General features: G+C 48.7%; 1 protein-coding gene across 3 annotated transcripts; it reads left to right on the top strand.

Annotated features, from left to right (window-relative positions):
- The first annotated feature begins 5,549 nt into the window (after positions 1-5,549).
- Positions 5,550-24,898, top strand: nbr1b (NBR1 autophagy cargo receptor b). Of its 3 annotated transcripts, XM_026186273.1 has the most exons (23): positions 5,551-5,828; positions 8,464-8,526; positions 8,782-8,800; positions 8,899-8,921; positions 9,962-10,150; positions 10,246-10,323; positions 10,402-10,670; positions 11,125-11,250; positions 11,487-11,693; positions 12,142-12,301; positions 12,950-13,033; positions 13,122-13,307; positions 13,547-13,663; positions 15,569-15,644; positions 16,309-16,419; positions 16,712-16,888; positions 17,048-17,320; positions 19,005-19,188; positions 19,284-19,529; positions 19,902-19,987; positions 20,075-20,147; positions 21,328-21,421; positions 21,902-24,898. In XM_026186273.1, exons 1-23 carry the CDS (start codon positions 5,727-5,729, stop codon positions 22,073-22,075), a joined length of 3,117 nt encoding a protein of 1,038 aa, XP_026042058.1. In that variant the 5' UTR covers positions 5,551-5,726; the 3' UTR covers positions 22,076-24,898. The 3 variants fall into 3 exon arrangements, with proteins under 3 accessions (XP_026042059.1, XP_026042060.1, XP_026042058.1); XM_026186274.1 differs by lacking the exon at positions 21,328-21,421 and having other exon boundaries at positions 5,550-5,828; positions 21,902-22,008; XM_026186275.1 differs by lacking the exons at positions 16,309-16,419; positions 16,712-16,888; positions 17,048-17,320 and having other exon boundaries at positions 5,550-5,828.
- Positions 24,899-24,976: the final 78 nt, after the last annotated feature.

Below are 24,976 nucleotides of genomic sequence, written 5' to 3'. Positions count from 1 at the left end.
AGGCTACATGCTTTAGGGCGATGCCTGTAACACTCTGCCTATTAGCTCAGCACAACAACATCAACAACAACAAAAAGGCGCTCTCTCACCCAGGAAACACACAGTCAGAGAGGCGGCACCCTGTAACCATGGCAACTGTAACGCTGCCCCCTGGAACAACAGAACGTGTGACAGGTTGAAGGACTACTGCATATAAAACTGTTCAGTTAATACTAATTCATATCAGTTGATATAAGGACGAAAATAATGTAAATATGGTAAGAGAATGGTTAAGAGTTTATTATTTTTTATTATTAACACTGATTATAGTGTACCTGCAAATACAGTAAAGAAGGCACAATCAAACTTTGTACAATTTCAGTGAATGTGAAAGTGAATATTGCGTGAGAGCACCTTTATTCTTCAGCACAGTCTGAACTCTCTGAGGCAGCTTTGTCATTCAAGTATCTTCAGGAACAGTTCTCCAGACTTCTCGAAGGACATTCAAAGCTCTTCTTTGGATGTTTCTGCTTTTAGTTCTGTTCTCTATCAAGATGATCCCAGACTGCTTTAATAGTGTTGAGGTCTGGGCTCTAGGGAGGCCAATCCATGACTGATATTGTTCTATCCAGGTATGCGTTTACTGCACTGGCAGTGTATCTGCGAGCGCTGCCATCCTGAAATTCATTCATTTGGACAAGATCTCCAACAAACCCTGACAACTCACCTTGCTCATTACCACCTCATGTTGACAATGATTTGAACTGGGACGTGAAAAAAAAGTGAAAAGGGATAAAGACTCGGGTGGCATGGTGGTTAGCACTGTTGCCTCACAGCAAGAAGGTCCTGGGTTCCCGTTCCTGTTATACATGACTTTTAGGACCTTCAAGCCTGTAGTTATATTCTTTATCAGTTGGAGCCCCCCGCATTCTTCTTCTTCTTTGGTGCAACCCTATAAATACAGTGCACCCCTTTGGCCTCTCCCCGCTTCTACAATTCCCCTGTGGGAGAGGTGGGTGTCATTTCTTTCCAGACACCGTACAACACACATATAATGTATATTTAGCCACTGTGGATAGCACTATGCCTGATCTGTTCTCTGCGGGGAGTAATGTGACTTTTGGTTTGGGGAGGGGTCATCAGATTGCTCCAAGGTGTTTTGGGAGGGGTAGGCCAGCAGTATTGGTGCCCGCATGGATGGGCAGCTAGCTCCACACCAACTGCTTGCAAATGGCAAACACACACCCAAGCTGTCACTACTGACATGTTGAGCAGCTTGATTACTGATTTAGCAAAGCAAATTGGGGAAAATATCACGTCCTCCCTTAACTCCATGCACCACCCAGCCACGGTCTCCCCAGAATGTGCCCTCTAGCTGCAATGACCAGTAGTGATGTGTCGGTCGCGAACGAAACGGCTCTTAGAGCCGACTCTTTGAAGTGAACGATGCAAGCCATGGGTTTTTTTTCCCTTTCTCTCACCCTCTCTCACCCTTTTTTCCGCTTCACTCTGCACGCGAGCCTTGTGCTTTGCGCTGGGCAGAGGGGGGAAGGGCGGTAGTTACACTCACAGTAGCACAGGAACAGAGCGGGAGGGAGAGAGGAACTCAAAGGTGCACTCCTCAGCTGTGCGATGCTGGCACATCCTGATTTTGAGAGGCCATTCATCCTTTCAACTGATGCTTCCATGGATGGGCTGGGTGCTGTCTTATCCCAGGTGCCAGCTGGTGAGGAGAGAGCAAGACCTATAGCCTTTGCTAGTAAGTCTCTCAGCCGCAGCCAGGCCAAATACCCAGCACACCTGCTTGAATTTTTGGCTCTGAAGTGGGCTGTGTGCGATAAGTTCAGCCACTGGCTCAAGGGTCACCAGTTCACTGTCTGGACTGATAACAATCCTCTCACATACATTCTGACTAAGCCAAAGCTGGATGCCTGTGAACAGCGTTGGGTCTCTAAGCTTGCACCATACTGCTTTGAGATCAAATATGTTCCTGGAAAGCTGAACATCGTGGCAGACACCCTGAGCAGGGAACCGTTTGTGAGGCCGTTGGCCCAGCGGCTCCTGTCGGAGCCATACTTTGAGCTGCTAGAGCAAGTCAGTGATGTGAAAGATGCCAGTGTCCAAGATGGCTTCTGTTTGACCTGTCAGCCTCAGTCGATACGCAGTGCTCCACCATCTGCTGTGCTTGATGTGTCTCTGTCAACTGATCACGTCTCTTCTATCATGTCCTCCCTCTGTGAGTGGGAGTCTGCTTCTCACCAGCGCTGCTCACCTGACCTCCATTAGTCCACCTGACTGTGATGTCTCTCATGTGATGGCTCGTCAGTGTTTCTTCTGGTATGATATGGAGAAGGATGTGCGCAATCATGTGAGAAATTGATATCCCATGCTGATCTCCTGGAAGAGAGATCCTGTGATCTCCAGAGTAGCCTGCTATGTTGACCGTAAGCGCAGGCCCTCCTGACATGAGCGCTATCACGAGAACCAACATACATTGCAGCTTCTAAAACAATGGGATAAGCTCACATTCCTCAATGGTGTCCTCTACAGAGTTGTGAGGGACCCACTGACCAAACACAAGAGATTCCAGTTTGTGGTACCTGACTCCTTAAAACAAATGGTGCTGTCTGGCATACATGACAACGCTGGTCATCAAAGTCAACCTCGCACACTCTCCTTGGCTCGTCAGCGTTTCTTCTGGTATGATATGGAGAAGGATGTGTGCAATCATGTGAGACCCCAACAAGACCCCAGAGCCAGCAGCTAGGGCCCTGTTGGAAAGCATTGAGACCTGTGCTCCACTGCAACTTGTAATAATAATAATAATAATACATTTTATTTATAGGCGCCTTTCAGACCCTCAAGGTCACCTTACAGTAACACGTAAACAATACCATAAAAAACATAAGAATAATGTATATATAGCAAACATGGTAGATAAAATTTAGACATAAACAGCCATAAAAGTATGAAAGCAAATATAAAAACTGAGCAAGGTAAAAATGGCCTAAGACAGATCTGTTGTATGCAGTTCTAAACAGATGGGTTTTGAGTAGTGAGTTAAAAGTGGTGAGACAGTGTGTGGTCTGTAGAGCAAGTGGAAGTGCATCCAAAGTCTCAGGCAGAACAACTAAAGGCTCTGAGTCCCGTGGTAGTCAGGCGAGCAGGTGGAACTGACAGAAGGGAAGCTGAAGAAGAGCGGAGTGTACGAAGGGGCGAGGATGTGTGGAGAAGATCGGATAGATATGGAGGAGCGAGGTTATGAAGCGCTTTGAAAGTGAGAAGCAGGATCTTGAAATTGACACGGAGGTGAACTGGGAGCCAATGGAGCTGTTTAAGAACTGGTGTTATATGTTCAGTGGATCTAGTTCTGGAAATAATACGAGCAGCTGTGTTTTGAACCAACTGCAGTTTATGGAGAGATTTATGAGGTAGATTTGTGTAGATTGACTTCTGGTCAGCTGAGGACAGCAACAACAAGTCTGTGGATGTCCTTGTAAACACTGACCACGTCACAAAATTAGCACATGCATTCCAATGCCAGGATCAGACAGCTAAGAGAGTTGCTAAAAAGCTTTGGGACCAGGGACCAGGGAGCTAGTTTTGAGAGCGAGCTGCTTGCAGAGCTTCTGGTTTTGGGTGGCGTTGCCAAATCTCACACTTCACCATACCACCCCATGGGTAATGGTGCCACAGAGAGATTTAATCGCACCCTTGGAAACATGTTACGGTCCCTCCCCCCCAGATCTAAGCAGAAATGGCCGCAGATGATACAGTCCATGACGTTTGTGTATAACTGTACGGCACACGAGACCACCGGCTGTGCACCTTTCTACTTGATGTTTGGGAGGGTCCCAAGGTTGCCAGCTGACCTCATGTTTCGGGATGTCCTTCATGATGACAACATTTGTGACTATGATACCTATGTCAAGTCACTGATGGATGACCTGCGTTCTGCCATGCTCTAAGCCCAGGAACTCAGCACAATGGAGCAGAGACACCAGTCTGACCAGTACAACAGAAAGGTGAAGGGTCTGCCTCTTTCACTGGGAGACCAGGTGTTGTTGGCAAACAAGGGAGTCAGAATGAAAAGGAAGCTCCCTGACAAATGGGAACCTGTTGTGTACACGGTAGTCGACTTGGATCCTGCTCTTCATATCTGCTGTATCAGAGACAGACAAGGTGCATCGCAACCTGCTCCTTCAAGTTAACTTTTTGCCCTTGGACACAACTTTGAATGACGACGCTGCACATCCTGCTGTGAGCGTTGTCAGTGGCCCCCTTGAGTCTGACCTGGATGGGTCTGTGACATCTCTTGGGGACACAGGAGCTGTACCTCCGGCCACCCATACTGTCGATACCGTCTACAGCATTGGCAAGAGTGATGACCGCACACTATCATGGATTCTTCTTCTTCTTTGGTGCAACCCTATAAATACAGTGCCCCCCTTTGGCCTCTCCCCGCTTCTACAATTCCCCTGTGGGAGAGGTGGGTGTCATTTCTTTCCAGACACCGTACAACACACATATAATGTATATTTAGCCACCCTGATGTTTCTGATTGTGTGTCTTTAGTTCAATTATTGTCATCATTGTGCCTGACTTTGCTAGATGCTGTAAATGTAAATGTGTAGTACGTGTGTGCCACATATGTGTTATAGGCACAGTTAATGCTAGCGTGAATAGATAATTCTTGCTAGCTTGGGAGTTGTGGTGGGTGGAGCTAACCCTCTTCCCTACTTTGCATTTGGTTGTAGGAGCTGGAGTGGGCAAGTTAATTACTTTGTCTTTCTTTCTTTTACCGTTCTGTCAGTGCGCCCCAGGGCAGCTGTGGCTACAACTGTAGCTGCCTCCACCAGTGTGTGAATGTGTGTGTGAATGGGTGGATGACTGGGTGTGTGAAGCGCTTTGGGGTCCCTAGGAGGGACTAGTAGAAGCGCTATACAAATACAGGCCATTTACCATTTACCATTCATTATCAGGTATGTCGGATTTCGTGTTGGTGGTTTTTTTTAATCTTGTGTCAAATGTAAGTTTGTACTTTATGTTTAATGTAAAAAAATAAATGCAGGCCCTTTTCTACAATTCCCCTGTAGGAGAGCAGCTGGAGTGGGCAAGTTAATAACTTGGAGGTCTTTATTTCGTTTACCTTTCTTTATCAGACACAACGCAGGAACACTGGTTACATTAGCCCTGCCACAGACTGGTGACCTGTCCAGGGTGTACCCTGCGTCTTGCCCAGCTGGGATAGGCTACAGTGCCACCTGTGACCCTGAAAAGGATGGATGGAGGGAAGAAACACTCTTTTTGCCCAAAGACTTTGAAATAATAATAATATTAATAATAACATATCAAAAAGCTTCTAATGACGCTCCTGTACATCTGAAACTGCTTTGTGCTGATGTGCAGTGAGCCATCGCCCAGAACCAAACCAGTTCGTGGCTCTATCTTCGTTAGAGGAGCCCACAGCATCGCGGACACAAGCCAATATGGCGGCGTTAAACCAGAGGGGGCAGTAACGCAACTCAGAGGCACAGAGGCACCCTAAAGAAGAAATTGTTCCGGACACGTGGTGCAAAGTGGGTGTGTTCATTGCGCTGATGTAAACACAAAATACGCCTCACAGCTCGACGGATAATCGTGGTGGACTGAGCTGCTGAGGTTAACCCAGAAAGAGTCGTCGGCGGTGCGGAAAACCCTCCGTGTACGTCGCGTGTAATATGCTCTAAAGCACCGAGGGGGGCGCCATGGATTTCTACATCAACCTGAAGGTGAATTTCAGGGGAAATTCCAAGAATTTCCTGCTGTCGGGATCCGAGACCAAGAGCTGGGAGTCGATGGAGGCCATGGTAAGCAGAGACGAGCAGCAGGCCTGCTGTCAGACACGACGCCACACGCATGGCGCTCACGCAGCACACGGAGGGATGGGGGTTCAGGGGGCCCACAGGTGCTGACAGACACACGGGGCAAACGCTTACACCTCCGTGTGAGAGGTGCCGTGGGCCGCTGTGTGCTCACGGAGAGGATTACTCCAGCCCGAGCCGTCACGGTGAGCGGCCCAGCCCAGCGGGTGTGACGGCGACAGTGTGCGGGAAGTACCGGGAGTGCGTCACGTCGCGCAGACCTGTGTCCCGGCCCGCTTCGTGACGGGCCGCACTCATTTCGAGCAGCTCCACGGGCGGGCCGTGATCCCTGCTTAGACACTAGGCTGTTCAGGACGTGCTCGCCCCTCCAGACTGAGCCACACTGTTGTGCATGTCAGAGCGAAACACGCCGAATAATAGAAAAATCACTGCGTGACCTTTAAGGCTCTGCGTGGGTCACAGTGGGCAACGCGTCAGACAGGCCCGTACACATTCCTGCGTTTTCTGCCCAGCGGTTTAACGTCACCACCAGCAACAGCGTAGCCAGTTCACCGCCATGCGCAGTGGTTCACTCCGAGTGCAGGAAGTAAACAGACGAAACAACCACAAAGATACTCCACGGCTGCAGCACGCAGCGGGGGTGCAGGAGCTGTGTTTGTGTCCTCACTGCGAGCACGACACGGGCACACGCTCCTTATGTGTAACTAACGTTATGCTGCTTTCCTAACGTTGCCACAGAAAATGGAACAAATGGAAGCATTTCCACTGAGCTGGTGCATTTTAGTAACGCAGTGACAGATCCGAGGATGAAAGCCTGGCTGCATTTATTTATATCTGTTATCAAGTGTTGGTTTAATTCAGATACACGCACAGATTTCTCTAATATTTGCCACGTGTAGGACTTCGGCGTGTGGCGTAATAACCATAGGATAATATAGATGTGAATGACAGAGCTCAGCTCATTACTGTGTACTGTGTTAAATCTGTGAGTCTGACATGCACCTCCTCAGAAATGCAGCTACGCACTGCAAGGATGCAGATATCCAGAGCTGCAGTAGATCTGTTTGGCAGTGCAGAGTAACGGAGCCCTGAGCAAGAGCCCAGTTATATATGACTGGGACTGGAAATGCAGTAAGTCAGGAACAAGAAGGTGAAACAGGCTCGGAGCCCTGCATGGTCGGCTGTACCTGGAGCACATCATTGGTGTGAGTGCTGCTGAGTCACAGACGTTTGGCTGCTGAGACTGTTGCAACAGGTTTAGCATTCACTGTTTTTCATTTGATGCCGATCTGTGAAACAGTACGAGCTTATATGTGTTTGTGTCAAAGGCATGCACTGTGCTGCTCAGAGCATGTGAACAGCTAGCAGGAGCGTAGATGGAGGCCTGTGACCTGGTCCCTGTGGCTGAGGGATCATCCTCCTGATAGTAAACATACAGGAACAACTCCTCCCTCAGTCCCTCAGCAGCTGAAGCACTCGGCACACACAGTTGTGATGTCGTCCTCATTTACAATCATGGATCTGAATGTGTTCACTCTGTGCCTGATGTGTAAAGTATACACTTCATTTTATTGTTTTGCTATAACACCACAATAACAGTTATGTCAAGAGAGAGCACTTGTGTTACAGTGTGAGCGTAATCAGAGAGCTCAGTCCTGACAGGATGAAACCTCCGACAGCATCAGGCTCAGGAGGGGCAGCCACGGTCAGCAGGTCTGGGGAGGCCTGGGTGTGGGTGAAACACAAACTGCAGGAGATAAATCCACAGTTTTGTTCAAACACTCATGCAGCCGAAGATGTGACTGAGGTGCAGACACTCGGTGTCAGTGCACAGAGCTCAGCTGAAGTGTTACATTAACTGAATCAAGGCAGGAAACACCATCTGGTGACGTTCGTGGGCTTTTGCTCGAGCATTGATCGAGCTGTGATTGGTTGAGTGCAAAATATGCAAAAACAATTCTTCTATGTAAAACAGTTTTAGTGTGTGACCTTTCACCCTGTAGGACTGTGTGTAAGACTGGCTTTGAACCAGAAGTAAGCAGCAGCCCTCTGTGGGTGTGTGCTGCTGTCAGCTCTGCAGGATATGATGGGCTCATCATTCAAGACTTACCAGGAATGAAGTTCAGTAATGGATTCATAAGCAGTCAGTGTGGGGAGGCTCTCTGTTGCTACAGTGTTCTGGGTCAGGTCCAGATGTTTCCAGCCTAATTATAGAAGAGAATTATAACCGTCGAGTCCTGAAGTAATGACATGTTTTGAGTAGTTGTCTTGATGCATGCTCAGTCGTCCAGGTGAGCAAATCCCAAAAGGTTGTTTCTGTTTTCAGTGACTGCAGGTTTCCAACCTTATAAACAGCACATTTGCATAATGACTGACACTAGCACCACTGAAGGAACAGTGGGGTCAGTTTGTGACCATTGATATGCAAACTGTCATGATCATTGATCAGGGGCCACGAGTCTGAAAACATCCAGATGAACAGAACCAGCTTTTGGGGCCAGACCAGCTTTGCAGAGCAGCCATTCAGAGCTATTGTGTAGCACCACACGTCTGAGATTTACAGTGAAGAAGTAAATAAGAGTTGACTTTGGATGTGGCAACATCTGTCTGTCTGTTACAGGTCAAGCGCTCCTTTGGCCTGTGCAGCCTGCAGCTGACCTACTTTGATGAGGAGAACGAGGAGGTAAGAGACTGAGGAGTGCCATACAAAGTGAGATTAGTGAGTAGGTACAGCTAACCTACAGCAGTAGAATGTGGTAGCCTAGCTGAATGACTGTGGTAAGTTGTGCCTATAACACTTTGCTCACATTCTGACCAGGATTCACTAACAAGTGAGCAGCCCTGTATGAAGGAGCGATCCTTGAACTCCAGGAGTTCCTCCATGTAACGCATTCTTAGCACATATTTATGTAATCGTCTTCTCCTTTTCTTCCTCCAGGTGTCCATTAACAGCCAAGGTAAGTGCACCTGGGCAGTCACATGATGCTACACATTAAACAAAGTCCAAATAAAAGTGCACTCATGTTAACGTTGGTCATTTCTGCTTGTGTTCCAGCTGAGTATGAGGAGGCTCTGAAGGTGAGCTCATTCACGGTTAAAGATTCAAGAAGTTTATTGTCATGTGCTCTGCAGAACACAGACGGTTATGCAGAGCACCTGCTTAGTCTGCAGGCTCCCTTCACACGACTACAAGAAAGTAATAATAGTAAAACAGTGCTTTGTGAATCCTGCAGCTTATATGTGGGTGTAAACAGAAGTTAGAGTGCGAGTAGTTGCAACACTGTCACAGTGCTAATATATACAGAGCGATATCAGGGTGTATATATGTACGAAAAGTGCAAATTTCCAGTTATGGATAAACAGTTGGACATAGGCAGTGGTTCAGTAGCCTGTGGATAGAAAGTGTTAGTGTGGTGTCCTTGCTTCCACACTCCTGTTCCTTTACAGTGCAGACGTGACGTGGAAAGCTTCTGTGGAGTGTTTGTTTGCTGGTGTCTTGGAGTGCTGTGTTAGCTCGTTGTGTAAGCAGCGCCTGTTTACTTTGCAACGTCAGCTAAGATGTATCGAACCCCCTCACATCCAGCTCCAGCACAGATCCCTGACCTGTGTATAGCACAGATCCACCTTCATTGATGGACAAGGCATAGAAAACAGAACTGGGTCTAACATGCAGCCCTGTGGAACTCCACAGTTATTCTTAGTGTATGAAGAAGACTCCAGATTTACGGAGGATATTTTCACGTCCCGCCCATGCTATCATCCGCCATAAGCTTCTATTTCATTGTGATGTGATATGAAGGGTGTGTCTTTACCATCTGTGATTATCTCTTTTATATTGAGATCATTTGGCCACATGTTTGGGTCGATAGCCACAGCTTTCCCAATCCTGATTCCAGGCTTCTCCACAACTTTGATCTGTTTAATTGATAAAGAAATAAAGTAATAATAGCCTACTGGTGTTTCTCTTCGTTCATGGTTTGTGCAGTTACATTTGACCCATGAAAATAAAGACTTCCTTATGATATAGTATCGCTGTGCTTACTGCTCTTCTTAAGTGAAGCATTTGTGTTGCCGGTGACGAATCTAGCGGAGAAACTGACGGCGTGTTTATTTTCCAGAGTGCGGTGAGGCAGGGGAACCGACTGCACATGAATGTGTACGAAACTCGAGGCCAGCCGACGAGGGTTGCCACCACCAAGGCCAGCGGAGCAGAACCCAAGAGGGGCTTCAGGCCCCCACAGCACTGCCCTTCACTTGCTCAGGTGGTCAGTCGCAAGGTCCAGGCTGCAGTGCCAGAACAGGGCATGGTAAGAGCCCAGCACAGGCTTCATTCTTACTGCATCTATCCACTGCTGCGCCCATATGTTTGCATGCACATAGATGATGTTCTTTTGTTGCTCAGGTGATCATGAAAGAAGTAAAAGGGACCAAAGAAGAAGACAAGACTCCTCCAGCCTGGTTCACCTCCTACATGGAGAAGGTAAGAACGTCCTGATGAGTGTCATAGCAGTAACTCCGCTAAACGACTGATGACTAAAGTGCTCGCTACTGCATTCAGTTTAAGGACCAGGTAGTTCGTGAGGCAGTGGAAAAGATCTGTCGGGAGTTTTCAGGACAGTGCTGCATCCACAAACCCCTGGGAGGGGGAGGAGGAGCAGCAGGAGGAGCTGGTGCAGCTGGTGGAGGTAGAGTGGAAGCTGTAGGAGGAGCAGAGACCCAGCAGGTCCCCGAGGTGTCCTCTTCCACTCTGCCTGGAGCTCCGTCCTCCTCAACTCCTCCCTGCTCGTCCTGCAGGGGGCAGACTACTGGAGGAGGCTATCAGTGCAGGTATGTGTTGTTGAGTAAGTTCAGTCTTTGGATTCTGCTTGTTGATTTATCTTTGTTGGTGAAAGACGCTGTCCCGGTGTCGCAGTAGGCCTGGGTTTAACTCTAACACTTGTCAGTGTACAAATGAATAAGCTGCAAAACGTTGTTACCAAGCAGAGCAGGGCGATGTGCCCCAAAATATTTATCACGATACGCATTTGAACATCTGCAATATCGATATAACTGACGATATAATTGACATGAGACAAAATACTTTACAACTCCACAACTTTGATGGGTTTTTTGCACTAATAATGTATTTTCACTTAAACAAGCAGCTGTTTTTTTATGTGGCTTTTTTTATGGGCTGTGTTCTGCAGATTGTGAAGCTGAGTGCGTGCTCTTCATCACGGTGTCAGTTTTTAGATGCAGTCTCACGTTTCCTCTCATCCCTCTGGGCTGTTTCACTCCACAGCGTGTGCACCTCTTGTACTCTGTGCGAGCCCTGCAGCTTCTCCCACGATCCCAGTCACAATCTGGTGAGAGCCAGGACTCCCCTGTCCATCCCGGAGCACGGATCACCGGCCCCAGACCACAGCAGGTGTGACACAGCTACCGGACTTTAACACGTGTTCATATTTACCAAAAAGCACAAACTAGCTTCATATTATCAGCTTTACACACTAAATATTTAAAAACATGAATGTTTGTTTTAAAGATATGTGGTATGAGTGTGAGCTGATGCAGGGCTGTCTGAATCCAGTATGAAATGCTACACCTGGCTGTAGACATTCCCATAATGCTGATGTTACTTCATCTCGATCCATTGTTGTTTAGGTTCTACAGGCGGGGGGATCGCAGTTTCCGAAAGGCAGAGAAGCAGCGGCTGAAAGCCGAGAAGCGCCTGCTGAAAGCCGAGGTGAAGGAAATCCGGAAGCAGCTGAGGATGGAGAGGCGGGGCATACAGTGGAGCTCGTCCCATCGAGACGGAAGCTCCTCCCCCGTCCTCCTGCAGCCTCGAGCCACACAGCACAACAGCCCAGAGTAGGTCCCAACCAAGTTAGGCTGCAGGACGCACTTCAAATATCTCAGTGTCGATCTCCTCATGTGTGATTCCAGAGTAGCTCCAGAAACAAAGTCTGTCTTTATTCAAACATCAGCTCACACAGTCGAGTCACAGCGAGGCGCTATCAGCTCGTCAGGGGTCGGTGTGGACGAAATGCATTTCTGTGAGCCTGAAAGCTTTTGTCCACCTACTACGGCTTCCCCAAAAGATGAAGCACATTTAAAGATGAATGGTGATCCTAGGTTGTTATAGTGCAATGAAGTGAATAGACTGTGGGAAAATATGGCAAGCAGACTGCAGCAGTCAATAAGGCGATCCATTGTAACCGCTGCTCTGGGATGATGGGAGCTGAATGACGATATGAATGAGTTTAAAGTGAGACGTGATGAAGAATTTGAATAAAGGGGTTTTCCTCTTGTTGCCCAGGCGACCAAAGCGCCCCTGTCCCCTGGTGGTTCCTGCCATGACGGCAGCGTTTTTGGACGAAAACCTTCCTGACGGAACGCGTCTGCGTCCTGGGACCAAGTTTATCAAGTACTGGAAGATGAGGAACACTGGGACTCTCAGCTGGAGTGCTGAGACTAAGGTAAAGTCTCAAACAGCAGCTCATTAACAGCTTGGATTCTCCTGAGAGCACCTACACCAGAACGAGACCTGCTCGCCGTCTCAGAGCCGTGAATATCATGGACGCGTCCATGTGTGTACAGCACAGACGTGACCTGACGGTGTGCTGGCCACAGTGACGCAACTATATTATTCGACCCACCGTTAGATGTACTTTTTACATTTTGGGGGAAGTGTAACTGTTGGCTGGGTTGCCATAGAAACAGCTATACTCATGATCCCAGGTGATGAGCGTCACTGACCGGCGTGATTACCCAACCTTTGTAGTGAAATGTCATCACTGACTAACACAAATTCCACGCTCGTCGTCACATCTCATGAGTTTCAGGTTCATCCCTGGTGCTTTGTGTTTGAACAGGCTTAGTTCAGCCGTGCTTTGTGTTTCGTGTAAACAAACAGCAACCCTGTTTCACTGTGACCAACCAATCCCTCCTTAACAGTGTTAATAGTGTCAAACATTATTCCATCACGTTTAGCAGCAAAGTGCTGACATTTACTGACCACAGAGCGTCACTTTGCTCTTTGACCTCAACACCTGTGGGAGGCTTTGGTCCACTGTGCAAACTCCCACTAAGGAACCATTATATTATGTCTTGTTTGGTTCCTGCAGCTGAAGTTTATGTGGGGAAACCTGGCAGTGGGATCTGGAGACCGCTGGAGAGAAGTGGCAGTTCCCTTCCTGCAGCCGGGACAGGTGAGTGTGAGACATCCCACCGAGCTGTGGCACGTGTCCTCGTGAAGCACTGAAACAAGCGTGTGTGTGTGTGTGTGTGTGCGTGCAGGTTGGCATAGTGAGCGTAGCGCTGTGTGCGCCCACTGTGGAGGGCTCCTACACATCTCACTGGCGTCTGGCCCACGCTGGGGAGCAGTTTGGACCGAGAGTGTGGTGCAGCATCGTGGTCGACCCTCTGGCTCCAGCAGCCATGATGGCTGATGGGATCCTGGTTTCACCCTGTGTCACACCGCAGGTAGGACGAATGCAGTTCAGGGAGGCTGAAATCATTTGATGTAACCTTTATTCAAACTTTAACTCTGTAAGACATTCCTGCAGTTTAGCTAATTGGTGTGAGAGGGTTGGGGTGAGATCAAGGATGGTTGGTTTGTAAATTTCATACAAAACAAATTGAAGTTTAGATGGTTTAAAAATGAAATAAATTTCTGGATGTGCAAATTCACAAATGAGGTTGATGTGAATGTTTGCCTGCAGGGCAAGAACCCAGTAGCCAAGGATGGGAAAGCGTGTGCAGCTTCCAGGGAACAGCCGTTGTTGTCAGTGGACCAAGAAGAGTACTACATCCCGTCTGTAGACCTGCTCACTGCACAGGTAACCTGCTGTGATGCTCCTCCCCATCCTAGCAGCTAAACTTCAGTATGCTAACATCACGTTACTGTACGTATACTGCAGCTGACATGAAGCTGGAATAATAATAGCTCATATTTTATCTGTTTATTCAAATGTCCATGAATGTGCAGTGAAGCATCTGTTTGTACAGATCATAGCACAACCAAAGTAACTGCAGCTGTGTAAACTTGTTGCCTGTGAAGACTGGGACTGGTCCACACTGGCAGTCAGTGTGCTGCTCTGTCTTTGATAGTAATCAGTAGGGCTGGGTACCGGTGTCGGTTCTGACATAAACGGTAGTAACCAGACCGAAAAGCAGCGCACATTTCAGTGCTTTATTTCGGTGCTTTTTTTTCCTGAGCTGTGATACACTTCTAGCCAATCATTTTACGTTTCCGAGGATAGTAGGCGGGGCCAGGTACGTACGTTCTTTTAGAGCAGAGCTACAGATTAAAAATGTCCAAGGCAAAAAGTCTGGCTGTACTTCACAGCAAAAGATGCAAACTCAGCAGCAACAAGTGCTTTAAGCTGATACTGTGATACTGTCAAAGGAGGTAACACCTCAAATCTGATGAAACACCTGGCGACGCATAGCGTTTTTTTTAAAAGCCCAGAAATGCGCCGTATTTGATAGCTTGCTGCGAGACCTCACACCGTGCACATCTGCTGCAGGTGTGGTGCCAGTTATCGGACCCGGAGTTAGCAACATCTCCCAAAAACACGAAGAGGAGAGTCCTGGCCATTGTTTAAGCACTGCTTCCAGCCAAGAGTGATACCATATATGCCCCATAGCTGCAGGAAAGGCTAACATTGTTATCTTTTTACAAAAACCAGCTGAACATGAGAGGTTTTTGGACAAAGTTTGTGTTCTCCATTCTTTAAGCACCGGTTTGAGCACCGTTTAAGCACCGGCACCGTTTCAAAAGTACCGGTTTGGCACCGGTATTGGATAAAACCTAAACGATACCCATCCCTAGTAATCTGTTTATGATACAGGCTGAAATGAACTGTGACAAACGAGCAACAACTGTAAATCTGCTTCCGTCTAAATTCACATTCAGAGTCCACGTGTCTCCATGGAGACAGACTTTTAGTCAAATTTATTGTCATCAGAATAAATGAGCGACACGATCCTCCAAGTTTGTGGATGCGATAAATGAAGAATGAGGTGACAGAGCTTTTTAGTAGATACAGCTACGTCTGAGTGACAGCGTGGGGTTAGTGTAGTTGGTCCGTGCAGGCAGGGATCGAACCACCAACCTTCTAATTAGTAGGCGACCTGCTCTACCACCTGAGTCACACCAACCCCCGTTTGCTTTTGTAATTGCCTATGCAAGCCTGTGGGAGGGGCTTTTCAATCTGTTCCTCCAAAAACTCAGCGTAACGTGGCTTCACTGTGGGCCAAATGCTGATTGGCTGACAGCTGGATTGGTTTGCGAAACACAAACACTCACGTCCACTCCAGCTTAGACAGGGAGAGGCTGAGGTTTGCAGATTACACAGGAACTGGACTGAAAATCCGGCGCAGCAGGGCGGCGTGGCAGGGCGTGTGTGGAGCCATTAGAGCCGTCATTCACCTTCAAATTCACTGAAGTTATGCAAAGTCTCATTTCCCAGTAAAATATAAAGGAAAGGGGTGTGGCCTATGACTCGTACTTACTACAGGATGGCACTTTAACAGCAAAGTGACTCAGGCACTCAACAACCCTGCACTTATGTAGCAATAAGTTGAGTCCTCTGTTAACAAGAAACGTGTTACAAATGATTTGAAACATCATCATCTTCATTTATAAACTGGGGCTCTGCCTTGGATTGTACTGGTTTGGAGACAGGTCAGGTGACCTGTAGACTAGCCTTGTAATCTGTTACCTGTTGTTCATTTGTCAGGATCTTCTGTCTTTTGAGCTGTTGGATATCAACATCGTCCAAGAGTTGGAGAGCGCCCCCACCAACACGCCTGCTGGTAAGAAGAGAACAGCCAGAACACTCGTCCTGGTTAAGAGACACGTGTGTGCACTACAAGCACGTCAGTTATGTGAACAATAAAATAGTCAGATACAATCTGTTGCACCACAAATACCGACGTTCAAACTGTAACATGCAAAGACAGCAGATTTCTTTCAGACACGGCGAGCACAGCGTCCTCTGAGCAGTGGCAGCATCGGCCCGACACACTGACGGAGGCCGTCTGTGATTCATAGACGTTCATGTTTCTTTGACCTCGTAGTTTGATTAGCGTCAGGTGCTGTGACCCTGATCGAGTGGGGAAGCTGCAGACTGAGTTTGGTTAGACGCACCGCTTTCTGTGGCTTTGTGCAGTTCAGGTGCTAAACTGGTGTGTCTGCAGCCCACAGCTGATTCACTGGAAACACTCGGAGAGTAATAAATGACGAATGAGGCTGGAACATTTCAGTCTGCACATCAGAGACCGGTGCTCTCAGCTTCCAGACGCAGTGCTCTGACACAGAGCAGGTGACCAAGCTCTCTGAAGTGTTCCCCACGTCGGCTTCAAAACCACCGCAAATGTTACACTTTTGGAAAAACTGCCATTCGGTCTTCGTTCTGTCAGCCGGCTGTAAAAGTCCACGTGCTGTAAGAGCTCAGTGCTGTCTGTGTTTCTCCTCCAGACATCACACCCTGCATGTCCCCTCTGTCTCAAGATGGCCCTCTGCTGGACAAGGGCAGCCCCTCCTTGGGTCTGATTCAGGAAGAGACTGAAGTCATCAATAGCATCATGGGTAATGAAGTCCCAATCCTCCTCAGTGTTCTCCCAGTTTATTTAAAGGTTCTGTTGAAACTACAAGTACTCGTTAAAGAAGCCGCACCTGACTGACTTGATTCAGGTCCCTTGAAAAACCCTGTTTGGCTTCCCAGCATGCAATGGGGTGAAGGTTTTCTTCTAAGACTGTCCAGCTGTTCACAGCCATGCAGTTGGCTCTCTGACTGTGAGCAGCTGTCCTGCTGATACAGCTGTGTTCAAAAATGAAATGGGCGTGTCTTGACATTTGTTGTCTCGCTGCTGGTCCTCAGATGTCCCCCACGGGGTAGGACCTGGAGCTGAAGGGGGCGGAGTCCCAGCTCAGGAGGAAGGGGAGGATGACATCAGCGGTACTCAGTTTGTTTGTGAGACTGTGATTCGCTCGATGACCCTGGAGGAGGCCCCTGATCACATACCTCTGAGAGGATCCTGCCCAGGAACAGGAAAAGGTCAGTGACACGCCCTCGGCGCCGGCTCGTGCGTTTAAATGAATGATCATTTGTTTGGCTGGAACGCGTCCATGTTCACATACAGTCTGTTCTGGCTGGAACGTCAGACTGCAGCGTGATCTGCTGGTGTTTCACTGTGGTCCTCGTGTTTCCTTTCAGTGGTACGTCCAGCTGCTCAGGGCTCCTCCTCCTCGCTGTCCTGTCTGAGTAAAACGGTGAAAATGGAGGAGAGTCCCGACAGCTGCTCTAGCAACTCCAAGACTCCCATGAAACCCCTCGTTGGTCTGAAGGCGTCCATCCCTTCCCCACTGAAAGCCTCCCTGCCCACTCCAACGTCTGTGCCCCTGAACGTGCTGCCTGGCCCGAGCTCAGCACCGGGGCCGCTCCACGCTTCAGCCGGGACCGCCACGCTGCCCGAACACACCGCCACAGGTGACATTTTTAAGTTGATATGTTGACTCAAGCAGCTTCTCTGTGAGAAACAGCTGTTTGCACCAGTTTGGGGGTGAGCGTTGACCATTTGCAGACTGTATATAAAGTGGAGGCGGCGTCTAATTTGAGTGAAGATGTCACCGTATGACTGGGCTGGATTCAAGGACAGTGAGGTGTGATGGCGGCCTTGGTTTGTACGGGAGCAGACTTGAAGCTCTGGGTTGCAGCTTATGGTCAGCTCAGTGTTTGGGAGGAGCTCTGGAAACTCTTTCAGCTAGCATCAGCAGGAGGGGCGCCACTGAAACCCCAGGCAGCGGTGCTAACGGGCAGCCAGCTGACATGTGCTGTGACAGCACAGTTGAGGGTCTGTGTGGAGCTCCTTCACCACAAACAGGAGGACTCTGTCGAGGAACAGCTGTTTATGCTTTAAATGTCAGCTAATTGCAACACTTTGTACGACTGGGGCCGATTATTGAAGAGCTCGTGTGTGAGGAGCAGCATTTTAAATTCTGGGTTTAACAGGAAGCAGTTTAGTTGCTACTATTTGACAACAAAGGCGACAAACCGGCTCACACAGGTTTCACCACGGTCATTCAGTTTAAACCCAAAGTGCTCCCACACTGCAGCCTCTGCGTTTGCCTTTGAATCCATTCCATCTGTTTTCCAAATCCCAACTTTCTGTGGCTTGCTACTCCTCACGGCGCTGTCATGCACCTGACATAAGACGCTAAGGAAACAAGAGGGGAGGGGTCGGTCGAGAAATCAGACAAACTGTGTGTAAGGCCCAGGTGGACGATAGGTGATCACTGGTGTTACAGCTGGGGGGGGACGAGGCTAAGCACCAGTCTGTCTGGTCTTTGGTTGATTGATAAGCTGGAAAATTGCTGCCACAAATAGAAAGACTCGATTTGTTGATCAATTTATTAAGTCGTGTACTAACAGAAATGATTATGTTCCTTTAAATGAATCAAGAACCAATCACAGCAGATGGCCCCGCCCCTCCCTGAGCCTGGTTCTGCTGGAGGTTTCTTCCTGTTAAAAGGGAGTTTTTCCTTCCCACTGTCGCCAAAGTGCTGCTCATAGGGGCTCATATGATTGTTGTATGTATTGTTGTGGGGTCGACCTTACTATATTAAGCACCTTGAGGCGACTGTGTTGTGATCTGGTGCTGTGTAAATGAAACTGAACTGGACCTTTAATAATCCACATTTCTCTGCTTTACTCTCTGGTGCTGTTGTGGATACTGTATTGTTCTTTCTTTGTGATGCTTTTATGTTTAAGTTGTTTTCAGTCTGGCTGGGAGCTGACTCAGTCTCTGGAGAGCCCCGTTTTGGGGGGTTTAATAAATTTGTCCAGATTTCTAGAAGTGCGATGGTCTTGCTCCTGCTTCAAGTCTAAGCTAGGCTCCAGCTAGCTTATGTGTTAAAACCTTGTGCACCTTTCTAAAAATCAAGCTACGCATCAGGTCCACACACTACACACCCTCAGGTCCTCTTTTATGTTTCTAGCTTCTGCCGCCATTTTTGGGCACGACAGAAGTCGAAGCGAAGCTTGAACCTCTGTGTCATGAGTGGGAGTGAAGCATGTGTCCCAGCATGTGTCCCAGCATGTGTCCCAGCATGTGTCCCAGCATGTGCACAGCAGCCAGTCACACCCAGCGTTTGCTTCCTTGGTCTCATCACAGGTGAAGCTGAGGAGTCGCACATGGAGAGCATCTGTGTGGAGCCCAGAGTGAGGGAGAAGCAAGAAGAGGAGGAGAAGAGGGATGTAATGAGGAGTCGCTCCTCCTCCACGTCCTCCGAGGATTACATCATCATCCTCCCCGATTGCTTTGACACCACTCGGCCCCTGGGAGAGTCCATGTACAGGTAGGAGCCGTGGCTTTGGAGTGTGTGGGAGAACCCTCGGCTGTGGGACAGTAATCAGTGCTTTCACTTTTTCTTTGTTCTCGGTCCCGCTGCAGCTCTGCTCTGTCCCAGCCCGGAGACGTCCAAGCCAAGACCGACACAGACCCAGATACCCCCTCAGCTGAGCGTCGGGACAGTGCCGCAGGAGAGGGGGAGGCGGACGAGGTGGATGAAGCGGCTCCAGGAATGGAGCTGTCAGGAGCCAGCAGTGCCAACGATATGCTGTGTACATCCCAGACGCTGGACGATGAGCCGCTGACTCCTGAAGTAGTCACCCCGCCTCAAGCTGTCGTCACATCACAGTAAGCATGAGAACGTTTCCTCAGGAAAGCTGGTCTTTTCCTCAGACCGACCGCTCCACTGCTGCACCACATCTGCACCACATCTGCACCACAGTAGCGCCATTCATTTACAGCGTTTCAGGGCTAGACCTTTATCAGGCAAAGGAGATTACTAATGCTTTCTTTCCTGCTTGTGTACAAATGATCACCTGTCAGTCACAAAATAGCTACCAAAATATGTTAGATGGTGTGCCGTATCATATAAAAACATTTTTCCTTCATTTAAACAAGATTCAAATACAGCGAGCCGAGTCATGAAGCTAATGAAGCGGCACAGGCGTTGTTGTTGTGCGGACAGTAAATGAGCGAAGCAAACATGTTTGTGTTTGACAGCCCAGAGAGCAGCGCAGAGAGAGAGGAGGAGGATGCCGGCGCTGAGGAAGGAGCGCAGGGTTCAGAACTGCACCAGACTGAGGACGGTAGGCTCCTTACTGGGTCTCGCTGTCACTTCAGTCACAGTACCACTCTGATGAAGTCCACGGTGATCGCATCGTTCTGTCTTGCAGAAGCAGCTCCTGAGCGCGCTCAGACTGATCCTGAAGCTACTGACACGGAGAAGAACGACCCCGAGGACCCCAGGTCTCTCTCTCTCTCACACACACACGCACACACACGCACACACACACACACACACACACGCACACACACGCACACACACACGCACACACACGCGCACACACACACACACACACACACGCACGCGCACACACACACACGCGCACACACACACACGCACACACACGCGCACACGCGCACACACACACGCGCACACACACACGCGCACACACACACACGCACACACACACACACACACACGCGCACACACACACACGCACACACACGCGCACACACACACACGCGCACACACGCACACACACACGCGCACACACACGCACACACACACGCGCACACACACGCACGCACACACACGCACACACGCGCACAATGAAGCTATCACGTTTTTATTCGTCCATCCATCCGTTGGCTAGGTTTGGTTTATCGTGCAGAGCCTACATGATGCAGCTTCTTTCAGTTTGTTTTTCAACTTCCTGTATCTGCTCTTCAGTATGGAGCGTGCACACCACTGATACTACAAATCTCAGACATCAGAGTCGCGCCATCATCCGATCACTTTGAATGTAGCTTCTAATAGAAACGGACAAACGCAGGCTTCCAGGAGACGGGAGGCAGATTATCTGCTCGCTAACATAAAAGCTAAATAATGTCTTCATGTTAAAGTAGTGAGACTGTAACAAGCTGCCAGTCCAGCTGCCTGCTGCTGTTTGTCCGAGTTTCCCAGGCTCACAGGACGATTCGCTGCCTTTGAGGCTCAGAAAGTGAAGTTAGTAATGTACAAAGGTTCAAATGAAGCTGATTGAACTGCAGTGCTGTTCGAAGTATGACTGTGCAGGCAGAGTCCTCACAGGTCAGCCTGAGGTCAGGTTAAGGTCAGCTCAGACGCACATACGTACAGGAGTCGTCTCACCGTGGCTCTGCTGAGAGCCTGGCCCATCGTTGTGCTTCTAAATCCCAGCTGCCAACTAAGACAGAAGCAGAATAATGTTTTGGCCCCCCGAGTAGAATGACGAGCACTAACAGTTTGGAGGCAGCATGAAGTCCAAGGATGCTTTCTGGTTTCTGTTTGCTGCTGTAACCTTTCCCCTTGCAGACAGCTCATAAATAAATTCACATCCATGAATCGTAAACACTGATAAGAGAGAACAAAAGGATTAACTCTCCAAATGTTTGCCCTCCTCAGGCAGCAAGGCCTCACCGGCGGCCTGGTGAAAGGAGCTCTGTCAGTAGCTGCCTCTGCCTACAAAGCCCTGTTCACCGGACAAGGCCCCACACAGGTGACACATTTAGCAGCTTTTTTCTCCCATATTCACATTTGTGTGTTTTGGAGTTTCAAGCCTATTTTCCAGTGTTGAAGCAAACGTCACAGCCCAGGTTTGAACTCTTTTCTCTGCATGATAGCGATGCAACACGTAGGCGACACAGTTGTGGGGCTACACTTACATTAATCAGTCCAATGCAAAGCTAATTGCACTACCTTGGAAAGGCTTTTAAGCTGGGGCTGCATCCCTAATCCAGGAGAGCAGGAGCCAGCTGGCGAAGGTGCTCCCTGATCAGACGGTGCTCCCGATGCTCGATCAGTTCCTGACGAGGGGACGCCACGCAGTCGTGACATGTTGCACTCTGCTTTTATTTACATTGTACACAGCATGTTGTCAGCAGTCAGACCTTCAAACACTTCAGATACAGACTCATTCAGGCCTGTGCGGTAATCAGTAGCTGGCTCGCTCGACTGATCCGATCTTGTTTCCACCCAGCCTCCAGTGGATGCATCCACCCAGGACACCATGATGGCCGTGCTGGTGGAGATGGGTTTTGCAGACCGCTCTCTGAACCAGCGTCTGCTAAAGAAACACAACTACAACCTGCTGGACGTGGTCAACGAGCTCGTTCAGATGACCGACAATGACTGGTACTCTACACGCTACTGATGACGAGGAGGCCAAACTCTTCCTCCTTCTTTTCAGCTCTCCACTAATTTGCCCTTTTGGACCGAGGATTATACTATGAGCTTGTCAGGGGACATTCCAGCAGCCCTGGATCCTCCAGCGGACCATCACCCACCCACTGTCTGTAGTTTTAGTACTTTCAGCGTAGATCTTGGTAGTTGCAGGTTTTCTTTGCATATCTGTCTAAGAAAGGTGAAAACAGGCATTCTAGGTCTTCAGATGTGAATCACACCACATGCTAACATCATGGATTTTAACGAAGTGTGAAGCGTGAAAGCATTCGCTTCCATCAAACCTGAGCTAAAGTTGTGTTGGCTGCAGAAACTCCACGGTTGCTGTACCTGCTCCTGTTGGTTGCAGGGATCCCAAAAAGCTACAGACGGCACCCTCACGCGTTTCCTTTGCTCAAGTCCACAGCAGCAGACTCTCACAGGTCGCCTACCGAACCCGCTCGCTCAGAACATCTTTGGGCTAAAGGAAAATGCAGCTTCGTGCTGATGGTCCTGCTGAGGCATCAAGTCATCTCATCTCCTCAGAGTCTCGTTCGCCTCGTCCAGTCGGCTCCATCACACCAGCTGGTGGTGCATGTTTCTGCCTATTGTGGTGACGACTGTAACAAGCAGCTCGACTGGTAGTGAGCTGATGCTGTTCACGAAGCTAGCATTGTTTGCAAATTTCCTTTGGTTAGATATCATTGGCCTGTGTCCCAGAGCAGGCCCACACAGCTCGTCTGCACAGTGTCAGCTGCAGGTTTGCTTCTTTCTCTTTTATTTGAGCAGCCGTTCCAACAGCTACTAATAACTTTATTATCGGGTTGTAAATAATCACACTGACTGTAGGTAAGCAGAACTGGTCAGGTAACGTAGTGTGTGTGAGGCTTTACTGTATAAAATCTGACCCTTTGGTGTTTCCAGAGCTCCAGCTGGAGGAGCAGGACTGCTGCGACACATTCGTGTTGATGTGACTTGTGATGATGAATGCAATGAAGTACTTTGATGTTTAAATAGCCGTGCTATTCAAAACACACATTCCCCCTTTTTTGAGTCGGTTTCCCAGAACTCGCACACGTGCTCAGCCCAGATCATCTGAGTGACGCTCTTCATGCTGGTAACGACGTGTGTGATGAGCTTTTTGCAGCGTGCCGTTTTGGTTGCGCGTTGCCTTTGTCCTGTAACTTTAGTCCATCACTGAAACTAAAGGGATTTTCTCATATACACTAAATACAACATGTGTGCATCACCTGTTTTAGAGAAGTCACTGGAAACCACTCAGTGTAGCTGAAACTGAGCCGGACTGTTAGCTGGTGTGTGATTTACTGCTGTTGTGAGTCAGTGGTGGTGAACAGACTTCACTGTCCCACTGCATGATGGTTAACTAGCTAATCAACCAGGTTTGTTCAGCACTCAGAGCTGCAACCTCGCGGAGAACCAGTTTACCCAGAGCTGCTGTGGAAACACACCAGTTCCTCTGCATAGAGCGATCGTAGCTAAACTTGATGAGCAGCAGCGTACGTTCTTCCTTTCCTGTCCTCTGCGCGTCCCATCTTCTTATTTCCCACCCATGTTTACATGCTTCTGCTGTTTTGAATGGAGACGCAGTTTTGTGGCTTTAGACGAAGTTCATTATCAGATGAAGGATTTAAGATGGGCGGACGGCGAGCGGGCACGACGTGCTTGCCTGTTCGGTTTGTGGTACGTCTGCTCATTAGGGTCAGCTGAGGGGCCGGGTGATGGCGACTTGATTTCAGCATTAAGGTTTGGTAGCTATAGTAACACCTTTGGAAATGGATTTCCCTCCATCCACTAGAGAAAGTTCCAAAGAGGTGTGCGGGTCACGAGGGGCTCGTTGCCACGCTTGTTGTGAATCCCAGACACACGTGGTGCTGCAGACGTTGGCGGGCTCGGTCAGGTGTGCACAGTAAGGTCGCTGCTCCTTCCTTTTGCTCGTAGCTGGACCCTGAGCTGACTTCATTAGTAAAGTAGTGGGCTGAGTTAGTTTAAGTTCTGCTTTGACTGCTTGAAGGCTGTTTGTAAGTCTGACGGCGTGTCTTTAGGTGTGCTAGTTAAAGCTGCTCTGCAGTTTTAGTCTCATACTTTGTAATAACGGATGTTTTGTTGGTGTGGTGCGATACGCTGCGTGCTTCTATACTTTATGCCGTTACACCTCACGTCACATGGTACCCTGTCTGTGTCGGTCTGCACTGGTGCGTGGTTGATGCAACATGTCTGTGCAGTCCAACAGGAAAGCAACAGTGTGGGTGGAGCCTGAGGCAGACGTGCAGGTCACATGCTGGGTGGTTGAAACGATTTAAAGAACAGCATGAGCTCTGTGTTTGTTCTAACTTTTGTCTTTCCTGCTGCTGCCTGAAGGACCAGAGGTACAGCCCCCACACTGGGCCACGTTTTTGACTCAAACAGCTCCGGACGTCTCGCACGGATGTTTAGATTTTTCATCAGTTTTAGGCATTCATTATTTCTTTTATATTAGCGTTTCATAAATCATGCTGTCGGGTTTCACCCTCTCGGATAGGTAATTAATTTGAAAGGTAAGAATAAAAGTGTCCTGCCACAGGTTCAGTGTGGCCTGCTTCAAATGAAGGTCAGGTGTGTGCCGTGTGTCATCGTGCTGAAATGAGTCGTCATGTGTGCCAGAAGCTGTGGTTGGATGAAATATGTTCAAATTGGGGAAGATGTATTTATGGGGGAAGAAAAACGGGGGATGGCTCTTTGCTTTTTTCTGTGTTGCACTTTATGAATATTGTATGATGTACAAATCAATGTCTCCAATTAAATGCATTACACCCACCTGAGGCTTCTGCTTCGTGTGTTAGAAGCATCACGTGCAACTAAAAAGGTCACGTTTGTGATGTCACCTGTAAATAGA

This window comes from Astatotilapia calliptera, chromosome 12 (genome assembly GCF_900246225.1).
Source record: "Astatotilapia calliptera chromosome 12, fAstCal1.2, whole genome shotgun sequence".
NCBI lineage: Eukaryota > Metazoa > Chordata > Actinopteri > Cichliformes > Cichlidae > Astatotilapia > Astatotilapia calliptera.
Note: the sequence above shows the minus strand (reverse complement) of the source record. Positions and strands in the feature narration are given on the sequence as shown.

Coding starts and splice junctions, on each gene's coding strand:
- nbr1b (XM_026186273.1), top strand. CDS start 5,727: ATGGATTTCTACATCAACCTGAAGGTGAATTTCAGGGGAAATTCCAAG. Junction 5,829..8,463: donor GGGAGTCGATGGAGGCCATG/GTAAGCAGAGAC, acceptor TGTCTGTTACAG/GTCAAGCGCTCCTTTGGCCT. Junction 11,251..11,486: donor CCGGCCCCAGACCACAGCAG/GTGTGACACAGC, acceptor ATTGTTGTTTAG/GTTCTACAGGCGGGGGGATC.